This window comes from Macrotis lagotis, chromosome 2, assembly GCF_037893015.1.
Source record: "Macrotis lagotis isolate mMagLag1 chromosome 2, bilby.v1.9.chrom.fasta, whole genome shotgun sequence".
NCBI classification, from domain to species: Eukaryota; Metazoa; Chordata; class Mammalia; order Peramelemorphia; family Peramelidae; genus Macrotis; species Macrotis lagotis.
The window spans coordinates 190,421,165-190,444,641 of NC_133659.1; the positions used below are offsets into that span (position 1 = coordinate 190,421,165).

Below are 23,477 nucleotides of genomic sequence, written 5' to 3' on the forward strand. Positions count from 1 at the left end.
TTGTGGAAGCTCAGGCTTCTGGGAAGCCCAGGAGCTGGAGGTAGCGATGCTGCAGCAAAGGAGGGAGGCAGGGAGGGAGGTGAGAGAGAAGCAAGAAAAGCAGAAAGCTCCCTCTCCCTCCCCACCTCTTTCTCTCTCTCCCCCCCAACTGGGGAGGAGGAAGAATTGAGATGTCACTGCTATTTCATCATCACCCTTTTTTTTCCCTACCCCACTCCACATCAGCCAATCAAAAATCCAGCATCTAAATAGCCTGGGAAATGGTAGCTTTTGACAAAGTACCAGAGAGAAGACATAATTCCTCTCCAGAAATATCGTTCCATTCATTTGAATTTATGCATGAAACTGGCATATTATCAAAAAGGATTTAATCATAGGGAAACCCACCTACCCCTCATGGCTTCTCCCTTTCTCTTTCCTCCCTGATCCACTCTAGTCACAATTCTGGTCCTGGAAAAATATCAGTAGGCTATATAACTCATTAATCAATCCTAAAGATTTGATAAATAGTTATATAGACATACATACAGCTTTATATTGAGATATATAGCTATTAAGACAAATAAGATATTATGTGGGAAGGGGGTTAGTTTAACAACTCTGGATCAGGGATAGCTAACCCACTTCCTCCAAAAAGCCTTTACCTTTCTGGAATGACTTCCTTTTCCTTGAATCTTCTCAGTATTTATATATTTTAAAGGTTCAGCTTCACAGCACTTATAAGCACTCTGTAACCATTCTTAAATCTTTTATCCATGTGTTCTGTGACTTTCTCTTCTTAAATCTAGGATCAAGTGCCAGATTCCCTACTGGAGATCCTATCACTATCCAGGTGATACACAGATGCAAAGGGTACACAACTGTCCTTCACTCATATGTGCTTCATCCTATCTCTTCCCCACCATTGGTCATGCCCCATATGAAGCTCTCTGAAGACATTAACTAAGCCTTGATCTATTTTTGGTGGTATTCACACCAATCTCAGGATAGTTTGTATGTATACACCATAATTCTTGGTTATACATCTTTGCTTCTAGCACCTTGAACACTTAGTTTCTCAACCCTCTTCTGGTTTGAAAAAAACATGATGTTTATAGCTGGGGCCAGATATTCATAACAGCTTTCCACCATCCTGTCATTTCTCTCTGCCCCATAGGCCAAGTCACTAAATAATGTCCAGAGATTCAACTTTCACTCCTGCTAGGGAAAAAAAAGTCCAGTCTTCAAGAGACAGAAACCACCAACATCAAAGCAAGAAAGGAAAATGTCTCAAGGTCAAAACACTGAGGCATTTCACTTCTCCCAAATGATACGAAGACAGTGAATTTGATATGAAAAACAAAAAACAAATTAATAGCATTTCCAAATCAGAGTGGGACAAACAAGTGATCAACAAAAGGACATATAACTTGCCAATTGAATTCCATTCAGTTGGAAAATATTATAAGGAAGTAAAGCTAAGATGGTGGAACATGGCAGAGCTCCCAAATCCTGATGGGGAGATCTAGAAAAAGTCACATTGACTCATTTTTTAAACACAGTTCGGCATCCAAAGACAGCCAGGAAGGTTATGAATACAGAAGCATACCACCTGAAGTATCTAGTACCCAGGGAGAGCCTATGTACCAGGGCAAGAGGAGATCCAAGACCCATATCAGTTGGGCACCGCAAAAGTGACAGCTTTGCCTCTCACTATTCAGCTTTAGACCCATGGTTGACCTCTCTGAGTGGGGAAGCTCCAAATGGTACACTCAGAAAAGGGAAAGTTCAAAATCCATCAATAGTAGCAGCAGCAGTAGTATGGCTCAGACCTCAGATGCAACATAGGGTCTCATTTCCAGTCTGCAGAAGAATAACTAGGGAATCTCAACCAAAGAAATGCCTATAATACTGCCACTATGAACCAACAAAGTTTTCCAGCTATATGATAAAGGTTGGATCTAATAGCATTCTACTCTTTCTCAGAACCACATTCAGGTCAAGAATTTGCAGAGGTCAGACCAAGTGGGCAAAAAACAGACTTAGCCATCAAACATATCAAGCTGGGATGACTGAAAGTTTGCAGGTCTTCTGCCTATTACTGAGATTCTGGTATAACACAAGATTCAATATCCCCAAAAAGCAATCTAGACCTTCCTGGAAGAAGTGTGGCAGAGTCCCCAGTCCTAATATTAGGTTCAAAGTCAGAAAGTAGATTGAAAAAAAATAAACATTAGAAAAGGAAGCCCAAAATAATGGACTATGATGGTGACAAGGACACTCAAGATACAAACTCAGAAGAAGAAAATGACTTCAAAACATTTACAAATAAAATCTCAGAGGAATGCAAAAACTCAACTAATACTCTGAAGGAGATGAATCAAGAGTTTTGAGTTTTTTTTAAAAAGTACTAAAAATTAAAAATTGATTTTTTTAAATGAAATGAGACTGCTTGGGGGGAGGAATGGAAAAGAGAGCTCTAGAAGAAAGATTTAAGAAAGGAAATTAACAGCTTTGCATCAGAGGTACAAAACTGTGCCCAAGCATCAAACTCCCTTGAAAATTTAAATGGTCCAAATAGAAAACAATGACTCTATGAGGAAATAAGAAATATTAAAACAAAAGTCAAAATACTAAAAAAATGGAAAAAAATTATATATCTCATAGCAAAAACAACTAAGCTGAAAAACAGATCAAGGAGAAAAATTTAAGAATTATTGAACTAGGGGCAGCTAGGTGGCACAGTGTATAGAGCACCGTCCCTGGAGTCAGGAGTACCTGAGTTCAAAACCAGCCTCAGACACTTAATAATTACCTAGCTGTGTGGCCTTGGGCAAGCCACATAACCCCATTGCCTTGTAAAAACTAAAGAAAAAAGAATTATTAAACTAATATAAATTAAACCTCCATAAATCATCAGCATTTCTATATATTATCAACAAAGCCCTGAAGCAAGAGATAGAAAGAGAAATTACATGTAAAGTAATTGTAGAAACATAAAATACTCGGGACAAGATAAACTCAAAAATTATATAAACACAATTTAATAGTCAGATGTAAATAATTGGAAAAATATCAATTGCCCTTGGGTAGAACTAGTTAATATAAAAAAATTAGAATTCTATCAAAATTAAATTCTTTATAGGGCAGCTAGGTGGCTCAGTGGATAAAGCATTGGCCCTGGAGTCAGGAGTACCTGGGTTCAAATCCAGTCTCAGACACCTAATAATTACCTAGCTGTGTGGCCTTGGGCAAGCCACTTAACCCCATTGCCCAGCCAAAAAAAAAAACCCTAAAAAAATTAAATTATTTATTCAGTGTCACACCAAACTACCAAAAAATTGTTTTATTGAACCAGAAAAAAATAGTAACAAAATCCATCTGGAGTAACAACAGATCAAGAATATCAAGGGAATTAATGAAAAAAATGCAAATGAAGATGGCCTAGCTATACCAGTTCTAAAATTATTTAATAAAGTAGCAGTCATCAAAATTGTTTGATATTGGCAAAGAAACAGTGGTGGATTAGTAGACCAAAAAGGTACCAAAAAAAACAGTTGTAAATGACTGGTAATCTACTGTTTGAAAAACCCAAAGACTTCAGCCTCTGGGATAAGAATTCACAATTTAACAAAAACTATTGTGAAAACTGGAAAATAGCATGGCAGAACAGAGGCATAGTCCAAAATCTCAAAGCCCATACCAAAATAAGATCGAAATGGGTATATAATTTAGACATAAAGGGTGATATTCATAACCCAATTTGGAAACCAAAGAATGGTTTATCTGTCAGATCTGTGAAGAGGGAAGGAATTTATGAGCAAAACAGATAGAGAACATTGATAAAATACAAAATGAATAAATTTGATTACATCGAATTAAAAATTTTTTGCACAAATAAAACCAATGCAACCAAATTAGAAGGAACACAGAAAACTGGGAAACAATTTTCACAGCTAGTGCTCTGATAAAGGATTCATCTCTAAAAATATAGAGAACTGAGTCAAATTTATAAAATTACTAGCATAGTCAAAGGATGGGAACTGGTAATGTTCAGATGAAGAAATTAAAGCTAACTGTAGCCATATAGTCTAATCATTATTTATTAGAAAACTACAACTTAAAACTATTCTGTGATACCATTTCACACTTATCAGATTGGTTAAAATGACAAAAAAAAAAGGAAAATGATGAATGCTGGAGAGGATGTGGGAACACTAGCATACTAATGCAGTGTTGGTAGAGTTGTGAACTGATCCAGCCATTCTGGAGAGGAATTTGGCAATAAGTGGGCAATAAAACTGATCATATAACACTACTGGGTCTGTATCCCAAAGTGATCATAAAAAAATGGGGGAAAACCCACATGTACAAAAATATTTATAACCAGTCTTGGAGTAGCAAAGAACTGAAAACTGGAGGGATGCTCAGCAATTGGGGAATGACTAAACAAACTGTGGTCTGTGAATGTGAATGTATTCTGCAACAAATCATGACCAATTCGACTTCAGAAAAACCTGGAAAGGCTTGCACGAGCTTATTCTGAATCAAGTGAGCAGAACCAGGAGAACATTGTACACATTAGTAGCAACATTGAGTGATGATCAACTATGATGGACTTAGCTCCTTCTCAGTTCAGTGATCTAAGACAATTCTAAAAGATTTGGAATGGAAAATGTCATCTATATCCAGTGAAAAAACTATGGAGTCTGAATGCTGACCAAATATACTATTTTCTCTTTTTAAAACTTATTTTATATTTTTTTCTTTCTTTCCCACATTTGTTCCCTTTGGTTCTGATTCTTATTTTACAACATGACTAATATGGAAATATGTTAAACCTTTATCAGATTACTCATTGTCAAGGGAAAGGAGGAGCGAAGGAAGGTAGTAGAAAAATGTGGAGCTCAAAAGCTTACAAAAAGATGAATGTTAAAAACTATCTTTGTGGGATGGCTAGGTGGCGCAGTGGATAAAGCACCGCCCCTGGAGTCAGGAGTACCTGGGTTCAAATCCAGTCTCAGATACTTAATAATTACTTAGCTGTGTGGCCTTGGGCAAGCCACTTAACCCCATTTGCCTTGCAAAAACCTAAAAAAAAAAACCTGTCTTGGCATGTAATTGGAAAAAATAAAATAAAATAACATTCAAAAAAAAAAAAGAACTATTGAACTATTTGACCATCATGATCAAAAAAAAGAACCTAGATATCCTATTTTAAGAAATTTTAAAGCAAAACTGCCCTAATTTCTTAGGGTAGAATGGAAACAGAGAGAATATACTGGCCACCCCCTGAAAGAAATGCCCAAATGAAAACTTCCATGACAAAATATTGCAAGCATTTGGAAAGAGAATTCAAGTAATGATGAATCACAATCAGGATCATACATGATTTAGCAACCATTACTATAAAAGATAAAAGAAGTTGGAATACAATAATCCAGAAGACAAAAGATATGAGTTTACAGTAACTTAATGCAGGAAAACTGACTGAGGCTACACAGGAAAAAAATGAACCCTTAATGAAATAGAGGACTTCCAAGCATTCCTGATTAAAAAAAAAAACAAAAAAAAACAAGAGCATGCAATAATGAAGAGAAATGTAAAAAAAGTAAATATAAATAATGATAAATGACTAAACAAGGATAAACTTATGTTCAAGTATGGGGAAATGATAGGAACTAGATTAACAAATTCTGGCATATACATGTGATGGAATACTATTTTACTGATCTCTTATCAACATAATGACCAGTTATGATTGCAAAGGACTAATGATGAAACATGTTGCCTACCTCTTGATGGAGAGGGGAACACAGAATATTAAAAAAAGACAAAATGGGGGGGGGGTGAAAAGAGAGGGACAGGAATGGCCAATATGGAAATTTATTTTGATTGACAATGTATGCTTTATAATTGGCTTTGTTTTTTCATGTGCTTAGTTGGGGGTAGGGGTTTGAGAGATTAAGAAGGTGAATTTTAACTGATTAAAACAAATAAAAAACTGAAATGAATAAAAAGGAAATAAATATATGTGCAAAATATGAATGTAGCTTCATTACTTTTGGTATTTATTATATATATATATTTATACACACACACACACACACACACACACACACACACACACACACACTATTTTTTCAACACAATGGAGTTAAGTGATTTGCCCAAAGTCACACAGCTAGGCAAATATTAAGTTTCTGAGGCCAGATTTCAACTGAGGTCCTCCTGACTCCAGGGTGGGCTGGTGCTCTATCCACTGCTCCACCCAGATGCCCTCTAACCTTCATTTCTTTTGAGTTACTGGGGGAAACAGAGAAAAAGGTGACAATAATTATCCTTAATTTCTACCTTTTTTCTTTGACAGTTCTGTGTGAAAACCTTAAAGAAGAAGAAGAAGAAGAAGAAGAAGAAGAAGAAGAAGAAGAAGAAGAAGAAGAAGAAGAAGAAGAAAGATTAAGGATACAGTAGCTGGCAAAGAAAAAGTAGGAAAATGTAAGCAGAATAAATGATGTTTAAAGTAAAATAGAAAAATATTTGTGGGTAGGGCAAATGGGTGCAACAGCTATACAGGAGATTGGTCTAAGGGGGAAGAGGAAGTAGGATATAGCTGTGGAGTCACTGAAATTAAGGAAAAGAAGTTAGGTGAGGCTGCCGATTCCTAAAAGGGAATAGCAAGTTGTATATGTCCTGATAAAATAATAAAGATAAACATAAATATTTATATATAAATAAAATAATAAATGCTCATAAGTGGTTCTGGCTAAAAATCTCAGTACAGAGACTATGAGGAATTTTACAATTACTTGCTATGAATTTGTCTCCACCATAGCCAAGGAGCCTTTATGTAGGAATGGGCAGATCTATATCTTAGAAAAACAGGTGCAGGGATTTTAGTAATGCTACACTCCACACTCCAGACTTCTAGGGAGAATAAAGTGTCTCCCCACCCCCAGAAAGAGAAGCAAGATTCAATGGGGTAGGGGGAGGAGTCTGAAGAGGATGAGGAAAAACCTCTTAGTAAGGAAGCCAGAGAAAAACAAGGACAACTGCAAAAGGAGATAAAATAACAAATTTGAAGTTTTTCCCGAAGAGGATAAATTAGTTGTTGATCCTCCAAGGAATTAAATAATAAAGTCCCCAAAGAGGTCATCCAAGAATGTCCAGAAGAAGAAAGGAAGAGCAAAGAGGGTTTGGTCTGGAATACAGAAGCAGCTTTTTGTCACTCATCAACCTGATAACAGTAGAGAAGTCTATTGTCCTCCCCCAGGCATGTATTCATGACATAGCAGAGAAATTCCCAAGACTTATCAAAATAGATAATGACAATGAAATATAGCAAATCATGAGTACAAATGATACTGACTGAAAGAACTTAATAAGTATTGTCTAAGATTACAATGTCTTGGGCAAGAAACTGAAAACCATAGAGATACTGGTTGAATGTATTTTCCTCACTGCTGCCAATGGAAGATAAGAGATACAGAAAAGAAAAATAGATTTTGGCAAGCTAAGAAGGTGGTAATCATGAATGAGATTTTGATTTCTAGACCACTGATTAAAATAGATGACTGTCTTTTGGCCAGGGACTAAACATGACAAAGGATGAGAATGCATTTGTCTAATAGTACAATGGTGCAACCAGAAAACTAATGATAAGCCTTGCTATCTACCATATGATAGAAGTAATTAATTTAAGATGCAGACTGAGACATACTTGGACATGGACATGGATAATAAGATAATTTGTTTTGTTTGGTTGTGCAAGAGTTGTGTTTTTTCTTTGGAACTGGGGGGAGGGAAGAAATTAAAAAGAGATAAAATAAAGGCTATTAACTGAATTTAAATTAAATTAGACAAATATATTTGTATATTTTTGTGTATTTCTGTATACACATATATACAAGCACACACACACACACACACACACACACACACACACACATATATATATACACATACAAACATACAACAAACAGAAAAGTCCCATATATATCAAAGTAATCAAAGAAGCACTTTTTTATGTTAGCAAATAACTGGAAACAAAAATTAGCTAAATCAATCACGGTAGATAAATGACTATTACTGTACTGTAAGAAACAATGAAGATGACAAATATAGAGATTCAAGAGAAAACAAACTGATGCAAAATGAAATAAGCACAACTAAGAAAGCAACATGCAAAATATCTATGACAAAATGGAAAGCACAACAACAAAATAACCATAACTGAAAGCTGGGAAATTATAATAATCAAGCTTGGCTACAAAGAAGAGATATAAGAAAGAAACTCCTCTCACTTTTTTGCCCAGTTGTAAGACTATGGGTATGTCACACCAAGTAGCATGTCAATATGTTGAAAATATGTTTGTCAATATTAGTTTGTTTTTTTAAGAAAGATTTTATTTATTTTGAATTTTATAATTTTTCCTCAATCTTGTTTCCCTTCCCCCACCCCCCACAGAAGGCAGTCTGTTGGTCTTTACATTGTTTCCATGGTATGCATCCATCTAAGTTGGATGTGATGAGAGAGAAATAAGATCCTTAAGGAAGAAATATAAAATATAAGAGATAGCAAGATTACATAATAAGATAATGGGTTTTTTAAATTAAAGGTAATCGTCTTTAGTCTTTGTTCAAACTCCACAATTTTTTCTCTGGATACAGATGCTATTCTCCAGCACAGATACCCCAATATTGTGCCTGATTGTTGCACTGATGGAATGAGCAAGTCCTTCAAGGTTGAACATCACTCCCATGCTGCTGTTAGGGTGTACAATGTTCTTCTGGTTCTGCTCATCTCACTCAGCATCAGTTTATGCAAATAATATTGTTTAGTTTTGTTGAACTAGGGTTTTTTGGGGGGGGAAGGAAGGGTTTTCTACCTCTTTTTTAGTTTTTGGTATAAGAGTTGGCTCTGAGGTGGAATAGTGGATAGAGCACTAGCCCTGGAGTCAGGAGGACCTGAGTACAAATTCAGCCTCAGACACTTGATATTTACTCACTGTGTGGCCTTGGGCAAGTCACTTAACCCCATTGCCTCACAAAAAACCTAACCAAAAAAAAAAGAGAGATGGTTCTTTGAGAAATGTGGGAAGAAGTACATTTGGAAATGTAAGTGATATAAAAACAATAGATTTCAGTAAAGTTTGTTTTTAAAAAGAATAAGAGATGGAAGAGGAAAATGTATGTGTATTCATATTATAAAAACTTCCTAGAAAGAAGGAAAGAAAATAGTTTTTGAAACATTTAAAATCCATAGAAGACAAAATTCAAGCAAGGAACTATTGACAAAGATCCATGGCCTCCATTTCCCAACAGATAAGTGGTCAACAGATATAAACAAATAGTTCCTAAAGAAGAATTTCGAACTAATAACAAGTACATGAAAGAAAGCTCCAAATTACTAATAAAAGCATGCAAATCAAAACAACCCTGAAGTTTCACTTTACACCCTGCAAATTGGCAAAGTACAAAAAAAGATGGCAATAGTTGATGGTGGAGGGGCTGTGGGAAGATAGACACACTGGTAACATAGTTGGTAGAGCTGTGAATCATCAGTACAATCATTTTGGAAAGAAAGCAATTTGGAATTATGCAAATAAAATAACTAAAATGTTCATTCCTTTTGACCCAGAAAATTCATTCCTGGCCTTGTAACCCAAGAAGGTCACTGATAAGAAGAAAATCCCCACATAAACCAAAATATTTATAGCAATACTTTTTGAGAGAACAAAGAATTAGAAACAAAGTAAAGGCTCATCAAACTGTAATACATGAATATAATGGAATAGTAAGTGCTATGAGAAAGGAGAAATATGATGAATAAAGAGAAGTATGGAAAAAACTATGAGAAATTATGCAGTGAAGTAAATTCAATACTGCTATAGCCTAACATACATTCCCAAAAGCAAAACTGAGGGGGGCGGCTAGGTGGTGTAGCAGATAAAGCACCGGCCCTGGAGTCAGGAGTACCTGGGTTCAAATCCGGTCTCAGACACTTAATAATTACGTAGTTGTATGGCCTTGGGCAAGCCACTTAACCCGTTTGCCTTGCAAAAAAAAAAAAACACCCTTAAAAAAAAAGATTTCCAAAAGCAAAACTGAGCTATAGAAACCTCAAGTCAAGTCATGGATGAAATGGGGTTAGGACCATAACATTCAAAATCTTTGTCAAGGACATAACAAAAAAGAAAGGAACTTAATAAAAACAGTAGTTTTACAGCTTAAGTGGTTAAGAAATGCATTTGTTGTTCAGCTGTGTCTGATTCTACACAACTCCACAGACTTTTGTCTGTGGGATTTTTTGGGCAAAGATACTGTAGTGGTATGTCATTTCCTTCTCCAGTGTGCTCCCATTCTATACATGAAGAACTGAGGCAAATAGTGTCCTGTTTAGGGTCATATAGCTAGTAAGTGTTTGAAGTCACATTTGAGTTCAGATCTTCCTGACTCCAAGCCTAACTACTCAAGAAATATATAGCCAAAATACATACACACACACACACACACACACGTGTGTTTATGTATAGTGGGAGGGAGGGTGTGAAGATCAACCCTCTTCCCCCACAACTCCTATTATACCAAAAGATACAGAATAAGTATGACACCTTATCTTGACAAAGACCTGAAGTGTACTTGTAGATGGGGTCATTGGAAGGGTTGTTGTTTGTGAGTTATTGTGAAGAAATGCACTTTTATGTGTGGTTTCTCAAGGAAGGAATTGTGCACAAATAAATAGAAATACTTTTTATGCTCACAATGTTCCCTGATATACCAATTGCATGGGAACAAATTCGTGTTATAAAAAGAGGAATTACAGCAGAACTGACTATATGCATGATGACTACAGCAATGAAAATGGAAAGAACAACCACACATATAAAATATCAAAGTGAAAGCTGCAAAAATATAAGAAAGCATGATCCTAAAGAAAAAAGAAGGGGCAGCTAGGTGGCACAGTGGACAGAGCACCAGCCTTGGAGTCAGGAGTACCTGGGTTCAAATCCGACCTCAGACACTTAATAATTACCTAGCCGTGTGGCCTTGGGCAAGCCACTTAACCCCATTGCCTTGAAAAATCTAGAAAAAAAAAATGAAATTCTGAAGACATAAAGGGAAACAGAAGAAAATGGGAGGTCTGATGAGAATAATAGGGAACTCATTAACCAACTTAAGACTTTTGAAAGATAGGCTGGTTGGTTGTTGTCCCTCATTCTCAGTGAACATCAAAATGACATCACTTTGTCGGGGGTGGTAGTGTACAACTAATCAAACCAATACCAACTCAGAAGGCTCTACCAGAGGTGTAAACAGTTCATATGAACATTTGGAGTGGAGATGTCTCTAAATTTGTGCATCTCATATTTCTTTTGAAGAGGGTACAGAAAACTGAAGCAAGAATTAAAGGTAAAGGCTATAAGATTTCTAACACTAAGAATGAACTAAGTTGTCAAGGAAAAGTAAGGTCATTGAAAAGATTTTTAAGAGAAAAAGACTATGACCACTGCTTAGGATGGATGAGATGATGGGAAAACAGAAATATCAGAACAACTCCATTCTTCTCTCCAAACAAAAATGAACTTGCAGCACAAGTGACCTTTAAAAACCAAAACAAAAGTTAACAAGAGAGATGATTGAGGAAATAGAGCAGTAAGGTACCCATGATAACTTCATCTAACCTGCAGGAATTAAATTATCAAGTACTAAAAGAATTGCAGGCATGATAGCTGAACCCCTCTCTCTGATATCCAAGCTCTCTGAAACTGAAAGAAGTAAACTAGAGAAGTGCATCTGGTCCCTTCTCTGCAGAAAAAAAAAAGAACACAATTCACTAACTAATGGTGTTGAGCTTGATTTTGATTCCTCAAAAAATATTAGAAAATATCATTAATATTAGGAAAATGAACCAATGATTATCAAGAGCCAGCACAACTTTATCAAAAATAAGTCATGTCTGATCAGCCTTATTTCTTTTTGTTTTTTGACAGTCATTAAAGTAGTAGATGGGAAGGGGAACTCTGTGCATATAGGGCACCTCAATTTTAGCCAAGTCTTTAATAAGGTATCTCTATTATTCTTGTAGAAAGGATAGCTTCAGAATTAAGAGGATGGTCAAACTCAGCATCAGCTTGGCAGATCACTATCAGAGTATCCTGGGGGCCTGTGCTTGAAATTGAATGACTTCACATATCAGTGACTTGGAAAGGAAGGAAACAAGTTTTTATTAAGTGCCTACTGGGTGCCAAACACTGTGCTAATCACTTTAAAATATTATCTCATTTGATCCTCACAACCCTGGGAGGTAGGCATTATGATAATCCCAATTTTATAGTTGAAGAAAGTGAAGCAAGTAGAGGTTAAATGACTTAGCCAGAGCTACCCAAGTGACAAGTATATGAGGGCAGTTTGAACTCAGGTCTTCCTAACTCCAGGCTCAGCACTCCATCCACTTTGCCTCCTAGATACCTCTGAAATAGAGGGCCTGCTCATCAACTTTACAGGTAATGTAAAGCTGAGAAAATTACCATCAATATCCAAAAAAAAAAAGATCTTATCGGGCAGAAACATTAGGCTGAATCTAATAAAGTAAAATATAATAGGAATAAACATAAAGTCTTATAATTGGGTTCAGAAAGTCAACTTCATAGGTACAAGAGAGGGGAGTCCTAATATTCAGCAATTTGCTGGAAAAGGAGCAGGGAGTTTAGTGAATGGCAAACTCAATGAATCTGAAGTGTGATAAGTCAGCCTAAAAGTTAGCAGGATACCATAACTTACACTACTACTTACTACTACTAATAGTCTTTCAGGATCTAAGAGGACAATACCGACCAACCAAGTGATTGGAGGTCTGAAGTGAACAAATATGTTTATTATTGTGAGGAGTATGTGTACAAAGGCATCCTTCCCACTTACCTTTACCAGGATCGTTCCACCCCTTGACTGATTTAAAGGAAACAGGACTATTGGAGATGGTCCGGCTACTGTGAGTGTCTCTGAGTCTTAAATTGGTTTCCCTTACTTCCATATTGGTGAGATACTACTATGGTGACCATCAAGACCAGGCAAGCACCAACATGTGACATCTGGTGATAGAATGCAACAATCCGATAAATACTAATCTGTCTCTCCATTCAAAAAGAAAGAACAAACAGCATTTCATAACTTATAGGGATAAGGTGAGGAGGGCATTCTCTTCAACTCTGAGAACCACAGTTTAAGGGTAGCCAGGGTTGTGGAGGGTCTTTAGTTCATGCAACATAATAAATTGAAAAAATGGACAATTTAGCATAAAAAATGCTCCAAGGTACTGGTTAAAAAACAGAGTAATGGACCAGTGGATTAGAGCAGTAAAAAAAAAAACAGCAGTAAATGACTTTGACAAACCCAAGGACATTAGTTTCTAGGATAAGAACTCATTATTCAATAAAAATTGCTGGGGAAACTAGAAAGTAGTTTGGAAAAAACTAGGCAGAGAGGAGGGTGGCTGGGTGGTGCAGTGGATAGAGCACCAGCCCTGGAATCAGGAGGACCTGAGTTCAAATCTGGCCTCAGACACCCAGCTGTGCAACCTTGGGCAAGTCACCTAACCCCTTTGCCTTGCAAAAAAACCAAACAAACAAGAATTGTCAGACTTTAGAGAAGCATGGAAAGAAGGACATGAACTGATGCTGAGGGAAGGGAACAGAACCAAAAGACCACTATACACATTAATAATATTATGAGATGATCAACTTTGATGGATGCAGCAGCTCTTGGCAGTTCAGAGATCAAAGACAACCCTGAGGGAGACCTGCTATGGACAATGCCATCAACATCCAGAGGGAAAAAACATGGCGTCTTTTTTAAAACTTTTTTTATGTTTTTCCTTTGTTACTCATTTTTCTTTCCCTTTATTTCTAATTCCTCTTTCTCAATATGATTAATATGTAAATAAGCTAAATAGGATTGTATATGTACAACTTTTAACAAACTGTTCACTGCCATGGGGAGGGGAAGGGGAGGATGGTAGAAAAATGTGGAACTCACAAATTTGCAAATGGATGAATGCTGAAAAACTACACTGCATGTAATTGGAAAAAAACAGAATAAAATTTTAATTAAAAAGTTTATAGACCACTTTCGTCATTCACAAAATGGGAATCACACTTCTTATTCTTTCTACCTCTTGTCAAAATAAAGATGAAATTTGTATGTTAAAAAAAAAACACCAAACCATTCCAAGGGATCTGAAAGCTGCACAGACCTGTTAAGAAGGGATTAGATGTGTCCCATTTATCTCAAGCAGAGAGGACAGGGACCAAGGGTAGGAAGTTGCAGAGGTAAAATTAACATTGTCAGGAAAAAGTCTTTTAATAATTAGAGACAGCCAAAATGAAATGTGCTACCTTGATGAGGTGATATGTTTCTCTTCCTTGGAAGCTTTCATTAGTTCTGGAAGGCATCTCCCCATTCACCATCCCCACTCCTGCCCTTAGAGGCAGCAAGATGGCATAGGGTTATACAGCTCTGAGTTTGGAGTCAGGAAGATCCAAGCTCAAATCCAGTCTCGGATATATTTACTAGCTGTGTGACCTAGGCCAAGTCATTTAAGCTGTTCGCCTCATTTCCTCAATTGTAAAATGAGGATAATAGCACCCACCTTAAAGAGTTGTGAGACCAAATGAGATATTTACACAATGTCTGGCAAAGTAGGAGCATCATATGAAGCTTATTCTTTTCCCCCTTTAAGTTATAGTCAGGATTCTTCTGGGTTTGAGTTGGACCAGATGATCCCTGAGATCCCTTCTAACTCTCAAATTGGGACTTATATTATTTCTACTACACTCCTTTCACTCATGTCATTTCTTAGTTACAAAAAGTATCTTAAATTAAATATTTTCATCTCCACTAAATCTCTTTCCCACTCCAATTCAACCTCTTGAAGTCAGAGGTTTTCTTGGTTAAGACCTTTTTTTAAATGGTTTGGGGTTCATTTTGCAAGGCAATGGGGTTGTGACTTGCCCAAGGTCACACAGCTAGGAAATTAAGTGCCTCAAGCTGAATTTGAACTCAGGTCCTCCTGACTCCAGGGCCAGTGCTCTATCCATTGTGCCACCCAGCTGTCCTGGTTAAGATATTGTTTGTACTGGGAGAAAAGGATGAATACACAAAGTCTAGAACCCTCATCTTTGCCTGTGATGTTGTTTTGGTCATCTGATGGCATAAAACAGAGGGTAGGGAAGGCTTACCCAGCTCTCACTTTCATCCCAAGCCCTGGGCAGTCGGGGGCAGGGAGGGAAGTCCTGTGGAGGCAAAGGGGAGTGCCCCTAGTAGATCATCCCCAGATGGGGTGGTTGTAGAACCTTGTGGTGGTATAAACAATCTGAGCATGGCCAGATGTCCTGCTAACACACAATGTTTCCTACCCTTCCCTGCAACCCTTACTGATCACTACAAGTGTCCATCTCATACCTTTTTCCCATACTGAAGGGAACTTGGAGGTCATTTAGTCCAATCTCCCTCATTATAGATGAGCAAATTGAAGCCCCAAGAGGGGTGATTTGCCCATAGTCACAGAACACAACCAGGGTCCTCTGACCATAAATCCCATGTCTTTTTCAGCATCCCATGGATACCCTCAAAGCTTAGCCCATGCTTCCTCTACCTGCTTGGGACTCTGCCAGGAGTTGGTGGAACTTGGGTCCACATGAAAGGAAAAGATTTAAACTGTTTTACCTTCTCTTGGAATGAGGGGGCAGCAGTGGCTAGAGCCTCTAGACACCATCCAAGGCTACTGGGCATAGGGAATGGGGAGAGGTACTCATTCAGTCAGATCATGGTAATAACTCCAGAGCTGTTAAAATCACTGCAGGTGGAGTCACAACTAGAAAATTTTGTATCAAGGGCAAGTAGGCATGAAAATATCCACAATTTAGCCAGGATAGGGTAGAGGAAACCCTGAACCATCTAACAACTTGGAGCTTGTATGGGTATAAGGCAACTGGAACAACTAGTGTCTTACTATTTCAACCATTTATACTTAAGTAGGTTTTAACATCTGTTGTTGCCTGTTGTTGCTATGCTGCTGAAGTGGAATGCCAGGTTTTCTAAACTGTAGTACATAGGATGAAGCCCTAGTCACCTTTCCTTAGTAGTTAGGGGCAGTCTAGGTAAAACACACACACACACACACACACACACACACACACACACACACACACACACAGTATAATCCACAACCCATACCGAAATCTCAGAGCCAATGAATTCAGACCATATCAGCAGGTAAAAATTATATTTTTATTTTGATTTGAGTCGCCAAGAGGATTCCCTTGTGAGTCTATCAACCATTCTGAATTAAAAAGGCCAGAAAAATTTGATTCTGGGCACATGCCCACAGGGAGGGAACCAAAACAGACCACCACCACCCCTCCAAAAAAAAGGGGGGGGAGAAAAAAGACAACCTCAAATAAAAAAGATTAATTTCCAAAGCCCAGCACTAAAAACACAACTTGAAGCTTCAAATGAACACGCCACACATGTATGGAAAGTGTTTACACAAAGGCAAATCTAACAGGGTCATTTCTGTTTTTTTCTTTTTAAATACAGGTTTAGGTGTTTTTCAGCTATAAACAAAAGCCCAAAAGTGCGTTTGTGAGAGAAAAGGCAGAAATCAAGCTAAGAGGAAATTGTCTTCCCTACCCCTCCAGGAATTCCCTATAGAAAGAAGGGGAAGGGGCAAGGGAGAAAAAGAAGGAATGAGATAAGAGAACAAGTAAACCAGTGTCACAGAGAATTCACAATTCTTAACCATCTTCCTTTTTCTTGTAAATATTTCTAGTTTTGGTCCCATTTGAGCAAAATTCACATTACAGTTATGTCGCAGTTTTCTTTTTCCTGGATCAGAATTGGAGTTAAGAACTGAGGACTGTAAGAAAAGGAGGCCCCAGGGTGCCACCCCTACTGGAACAGTGCTTAACTGAGGGAGAAGCCAGGCCAGAAACATCTTTTTAAGCCAAGCTCAGGACAGACCTTCATGAGAAATCCTCCCTGTCCAACATTCTCCCATTCCCTACCCACCTCCCCCCCCATCCCTGTACCCTACTCCCCAAAATACTGCTTCAGGAGTAACTGATGGTGAGACAGCCACTATACCCTGTATCCCACTGTATCTTAATCCCAAGATTGGAGAAAAGAGGAGAGTATGAAAAAGAGGTTAGAGGGGTCTATAGACTCAAATTGGCTCTTTATAGGAGGTAAACTGAGATGTATGAAAATAGGTTATTTCATCCTGTCTGCCCCTCCCTCTAACTTTCCCTTCTATCTGTATTGTTTCTTCAAACAAGGTCAACAAAGTCTTTGGTCCCAGAGTCAGCACTGTGCTTTGAGATTTTCATGAGAAAGGCCAATCCCCTCTAGCTTCTTGGACTGCCTCTCTAGAAAGCAACTTGCCAAGGCAATGACATTTCCTCTTCCTCTTGCATCCCAAGTCCTTCAGCTTGCCAACCGGAAGCACTCTTCCTTTTCTATGATATTTCCTTTTCTATGAAGATGGGACAAAGTCAGAAAAAGGGCTGGGGCAGGAAATGCTGCTCCCCATAATGTCTAGAAAACATTCTAGTGCCAACATGCAATCACTTTCTTAAAAAAAAAATCCCTGATAGTTTGGTTCTTGTCAAATGAGAGCTTTACTTTGATCAGAACCTCTCCAAGATAGCTTCCACTCTCATCCCACAAATAAAAATATCCCTGTCACTCCTATGGTGGAGAGGCTAGGTGAATGAGTTTGGGACCAATGAGAAAAGAAGTGGTTGAAGCTACAACCAAATCCCAGAGAGATGGAAGAGGCTTGACCCTCCAGAGCCCAGTGCAGATTTTCACAGCTGCTAGTGATGGGAAGAAGGGAAATTCGATATAGCACCATCTTCCCATTCTTCCTTAGCAGCCAGAGCTTCAACTCTGGGGGAAGTTTCCAGTTATTAGGTTTGTCCTGGGACATACCCCAAAGTTTATGTTGGTGGGTGTTTGGGGTATGAGATTGGAACAGGGAAGTTAGGGCAGGAGAAGCTGTGATGCCCTTTCCTGAAAAGCAGAGGGGTGGAGTAGGGGAGAAAAAGGCTAGGCAAATGCCAAGTCCTCCACACTTCTACCCAGCTCCTGAACAGTCAGTAAGGATCAGAGGGAGCATGGGCACTTAGCATATAATGAATCTGTTCAGAAGAAAATTCATTCCCATTTTCCCTCCTTTGCTCCCATTCCAAGGACAGGGGCAGGGTGAGGCAAATTCTATTAAGCCAATAAGATGGCACTTTTTTTTATTTGCAAAGCCATATCCAAAACAAAGAGAATTTTCCTGGTTTCCTCACCATTATGTACACATAGATGTTTATACCCAGCAGACAAAATAGTGGGACAGAGGTATGGGCATGCTTACTTGATCTGGGCTGGGGGGGGGGGGGGGGGGGCGTTGACCAGAAAGGGGAGGAATTCGAAGAGTCTATGACAATCGACATTCTCAGATTCGTTTTTCCCTTATTCCAACAATCTCCACATTGGGCAGTCACCCCCACATATATAACTATCCACTGATTCACAGATGTCCCTTCCCCCCGTATGAAGAGTCAGAGACACAGAGGCTCCTGCCAAGTTAGCAAAGCTTAAAGATTGTTTAGCCCCCAGTCCAGGGTGGGGCGGGAAAGAAATGTGGGGTCACAGAACCCAAATCTACCATGTTCTCCTCTATGATAGACTAAAGGCAGCCAAGAAGCAACAAGAGGATGGGAAAAGTCATGAAATAGACAAGAATCAAGTCCATGTAAAGTCCTTGGAAAAAGCTGTGCCTGAATTTGCCATAAGTTGGTCCCTTTGTTCCCACCCTGCTCCCTCTTTTTGGCCCTTCTGATGCCCACAGCCACCAGGTATCCCCTTGGCAGCAGATATATTAGAAAATGTATTCTTGATTCCTTCCCCATGCCTTGCCCTAGCTCTGGTGCACTGAAGTTGAGAGATAGACTTCTCTGAATTCTGTAGCTTCTTGTGAAGAATTAATTAATAGGTAGAAATGTTTAAACAGGAATTGTGGTCAGGTTCATTGTTTAAGGTACCCTGTTTGAATCTGAATGGGTTGGTTAAATCACAGTGTAAATAGGAAGAAAATGAGGCTGGGGGGTGGGGCAGAGGAAAGAAAGAACAGATAAATCTGAAACTGAAGGAATAGTCAGAGATTTCCTCCCCCCCCACTTCCCACCCCCTCCCCGGCTTTTCATTTATTAGATAATGAAGATCATAGATCTATCCAAATATGGAAGTTAATGAAAGAGATGAATGAGACCAAGAGGGGAAGACCCCCAGAGACCACAAGAAGAAAGCCTGGTACAAACCCAAGCATCACCTTGTGAGAAACAAAGACAAACCTCTTTCTGGTCCCTAACCCCCAACCATTTCTTCTTTCCCTGTCCCAGCCCTGGAGGTAGCTGAGAGGGGGAGAAAAACTGCAGGAAGGGCTGGAATGTTTATTTTGCTTGGGAAAAGGGTGGAGAGAACAGGTCTAGTAGAGAGAAGGAAAAGGAAGGAGAGAGAGAACCACTGTTCCCAAAAGGTTGCATGGACTCTCAGTCACTGACCTGTCCCTGTCTCTCCATCCATCCCCATGACCCTCCACTCCCCAAATAAATGATATTTCCCATTTGCTAAACCCAGAGAGAAAACAAGGGAAAGGAGAGAAGGATAAATCCCTTTGGGAGAGTGAGCCTACAGAAAGAGGTGGGGAGGGGTCAGGGAGAGGAAAATTGGCCAAAGAAACTGAGAAGGGGAAAAAAAAAACCTGTCTCAGATTCTAAAAAACAGAAACTACTGATGGAAAGAGAGTTCACGTCTCACAGGAGCGCAATGGAGGAATGCATCGAAGATGAGGTGGGCAGGCGGGCAAGACAGCAGCTGGGATGCGCAAGGCGGGGCTCAGATGATCTCCACATAGTTGGCAGGAAGCATGCCCGTTTCGCCAGTGCGCTCCACAGTGCCATACATCCAGCCATCGTCGATCTGCTGCACGTTCACAATGGTGTCCCCATCCTGGAAGGACACCTCATCCTCATCAGCTGCACTATAGTCATACACAGCACGGTACCGCTTCTGGAGGACAAGGGAAGGGAAGAGGTAGAGGAGGATAGAAGGAAAGGGAGAGACATGTGTCCACATCAGTCATTTCTCACCTCTACCCTACCTTCTGGCCTCAGAGCTTTGGACAAATTACCCTTCAAAAGTCTAATCTAGTATAAAGGGGAAAAGAAGCCTTGTTTCCCAATCTATAAAATATGCATAAAAATAGCACCACCTCAGTAGCGAGGAACAAATAAGAGAACTGACATACTTAGTGTTTTGCAAAGATTAAAGTTCAGAATCGTAGAATGAATATTGGTCTGACCTAGGATTTGAACTTAAGCATTCCTGGATCCCTTCAGTGTTCTCTATACTATGTCTCTACATACAAAGCTACATAAATGCCAAATATTATCATCATAGTGGAAAGAGTTGGAGTAAGAAAGATCTGGGTTTGCATTTTGCAAATTTTAATATATTTTCATTATTAAAATATTATCATCATCATTATTTTAGAAAGCAATGTCAGATCGAGCTCTGGCAGGTCCTACTGGAAGGGTAAAGTTTCCAATAAGGGCTGGGGGAACTGCTGATTATGCTCCTAGCACACTGGAATTAGTTCTAACACCAGTGGACTGTAAGTTACCAGAAAAGAGGTAAATTTCCCATTGTCTTTCAAATCTGAATTCCCAGTATTTAACATAGTGCTCTGCCCACTGGAGGAAAGAAGGAAAGAAATATTTATTATTCTCTTAGTACATTCCACCCCTAAGCTAAGAACTTTACAAATAGTTACAAATATTATCTCATTTAGTCCTCACAACAACCCTAAGAGCTAGGTGCTTTTATAACTCCCATTTTACAGTTGAAGAAATTGAGGCAAAAGTTAAGTGACTTGCCCAGGGTCATACAGCTAATAAATGTCTTAAACCAGATTTGAGCACAGGTGTTCCTGAGGTCTTCCAGGTCTGGCACTCTTGCACTACGGTGCCAACTAGCTGCTTCTGCAGGTACTTAATATATTTATTAAAAAGTGAGGGTGGAGGGGCAGCTAGGTGGCGTAGTGGATAAAGCACCGGCCTTGGAGTCAGGAGCACCTGGGTTCAAATCCGGTCTCAGACACTTAATAATTACCTAGCTGTGTGGCCTTGGGCAAGCCACTTAACCCCATTTGCCTTGCAAAAAAAAAAAACCTAAAAAAAAAGTGAGGGTGGTGACTCAGCACAGCACTCCCTCACTCAAATCCAATTCATGTGCTTGCCATGGTATTACCTCCCTGATGTCATGGTCTTCTTCAAAAATGAAAGATAAAGGGCAATGAGGTAAGTAGGGAAAGTATCATTATACATATTTTACAGAGACAGAAACTGAGGCTCAGAGCAGCTTGCCTGAAGTCACACAATAAGTGAGCAGAGATACAAGGCCAGGTTCTCCTGATATTAAGTCCATATCCCTATGACTGAACCAAGGATTAATGCAAGCATTATAAAAGCGTTTCACATATTAAAGAAGAGAATTCATAGGAATCTAGAATAATACTTGTTGTCCTGGGAAGGGACTTCAGGACTCTGAAGACAGGATTCATTTGAGTCACCAAAAATTAGTAATTATAGTTAACTACTCCCATTTTCCATGGTGCAGTCTGGTTACAACATATATTTACTGAATGTCTATGACATTCAGATGTGACATCTCTAATTTATCTTTTTTGTACAGATGAGGACCCCATGGTCACTGCACCATGTGTTAGTCCAGATGAGGCTCAATCCCATCTCCTCAGAATGATACTTTCCATGATAGCCTACTTAAGAGCCCCCCCACCCCATGACTAGTGCAGGGGTGGGAAACCTTTTTTCTACCAAGGACCATTTGGTTATTTATAACATTATTTGTGGGCTATATTTGGTCAAACACTTAATTAATTTACCCTAAAAAGTTCCTAGATTTAATGAATTTCAAGTTGCCCTGGCAGTGCCAGACCAAGGTATTTCAGCCCATGGACCAGATTTTCCCCAGCCCTGGTCTAGCTTAATAAACACTACCGATGGATGATCCATCCCCTCTGAGCACATGGAGGGGATAGGAATCATGATTTGTCCAACCTAAAGATATTTTTCCCAGGGAAGCTTCCCCTGACTTTAGCACTCACTGTGAATCTGGGGTTAGCATACTCACCCCGCCTGCTCCTGGGGCATTGCGCTGTATTGAGACCTGAGCAGCTGGCTCCTTGTAGCCATAGGACTGTGATGGCTGCTGCTGCTGCTGCTGCTGCTGGTGTTGCTGAGTCTGCTGGTAAACTGAGAGACACCATCAACTTAAGGCCCGTCCTCATGGGTGACCCTGTCCTAACATTTTCCACCAACCACCCAAATCCCATAATCTTCCTAAGAATACATCCCTCACACTGTCCTGTGGACCTTCATTTCCCATACCTGCTTCTTCCCAAGTCATGTCCCTCCTCTTATTACTTCTAAACTTCCCTCCTTCAGGAAGTCTTCCCACCCTCCTGCCCATCTGCCTTCTATTCACAGGAGAGCAATTTATTCATCTGCCCTTGTTTGTGTGTTTGAGAGCATTCAAATGTAAGGGCTGAGGGCCCCCTCTCCAAGCAAAGCAGGGTTTTCTTAGGATGGGAGGGTATTGATCACCTTTAGATTTCTTTCCCTCACTGGTCCAAAACTGGACCCTGTCCTTAGGTGTAGTTAGGACCATGCACCTGTGGAGGGCTGGAGAAGAGGGGCAAATTAGCTGCTTACAGTAACAGAGATAACCAGGAGATCTCTGCTCCAAAGGACCCCAAGGGGATGAGATCAGAAAGCAGGGAGGTTTAATAGCCACATGGTAAGATAGTGACTCTCAGACTGACTCTCCTGAGACTTGCCTAATTTCTTCCAGGCTCCTAGACAAGTTCTCTTTGAACATTCCTGCCCTGAAGGGTCCCCCCTCTCCCCAGCTGTTCCTACCAGGGGTGCTGGCTGGGATGTGATGTGGCAGCTGCTGTTGTTCCTGGGGTCGACGGTAGTTGCTACTATCTTGGGAATTTCGGCGTTCAGGGTCAGAACACTCTCCCCCGCTGGGACCCATCCGGCTCTTCTCAAATTCTTCATGATACTTTATCTGGGGAAGAAAGGAAAATGTAACATAGGCAGGAGGGGTTGGGAACCAGGGTCACCAGGTAAAACAAGACTGGAGGCAGAGCTTCTCTCACCTCCCTGACAGTTAATCGGAGGTGACAAGAGAGCAATGAGACATGACCCAAGGGGCCAGGGGTATGTGTGACAGACTGACTTGTTCTCTTTTTCCCAACCATCCAGGAGGGCTAAAGAGAAAAGTAAAAAGAGTCCCTAAACTCTTTTGCCCGAGTCACACAAGAATTTCCAATCAGTTGTGGACCTAGGAAGTTAGTCATCCAT

General features: G+C 39.5%; 1 protein-coding gene across 1 annotated transcript in view; it reads right to left on the reverse strand.

Moving 5' to 3' along the window:
* Positions 1 to 16,244: 16,244 nt before the first annotated feature.
* The window catches only part of LASP1 (LIM and SH3 protein 1), a 63,525-nt gene continuing 56,292 nt past the window's right edge, over positions 16,245 to 23,477 (reverse strand). The window contains exons 5-7 of the mRNA XM_074224071.1: positions 23,028 to 23,181; positions 22,240 to 22,361; positions 16,245 to 20,097 (exon numbers count right to left, since the gene is read on the reverse strand). Coding sequence (XP_074080172.1) covers positions 19,924 to 20,097; positions 22,240 to 22,361; positions 23,028 to 23,181 — 450 coding nt within the window. The 3' untranslated portion in view covers positions 16,245 to 19,923. The remainder of the gene's footprint in view (positions 20,098 to 22,239; positions 22,362 to 23,027; positions 23,182 to 23,477) is intronic.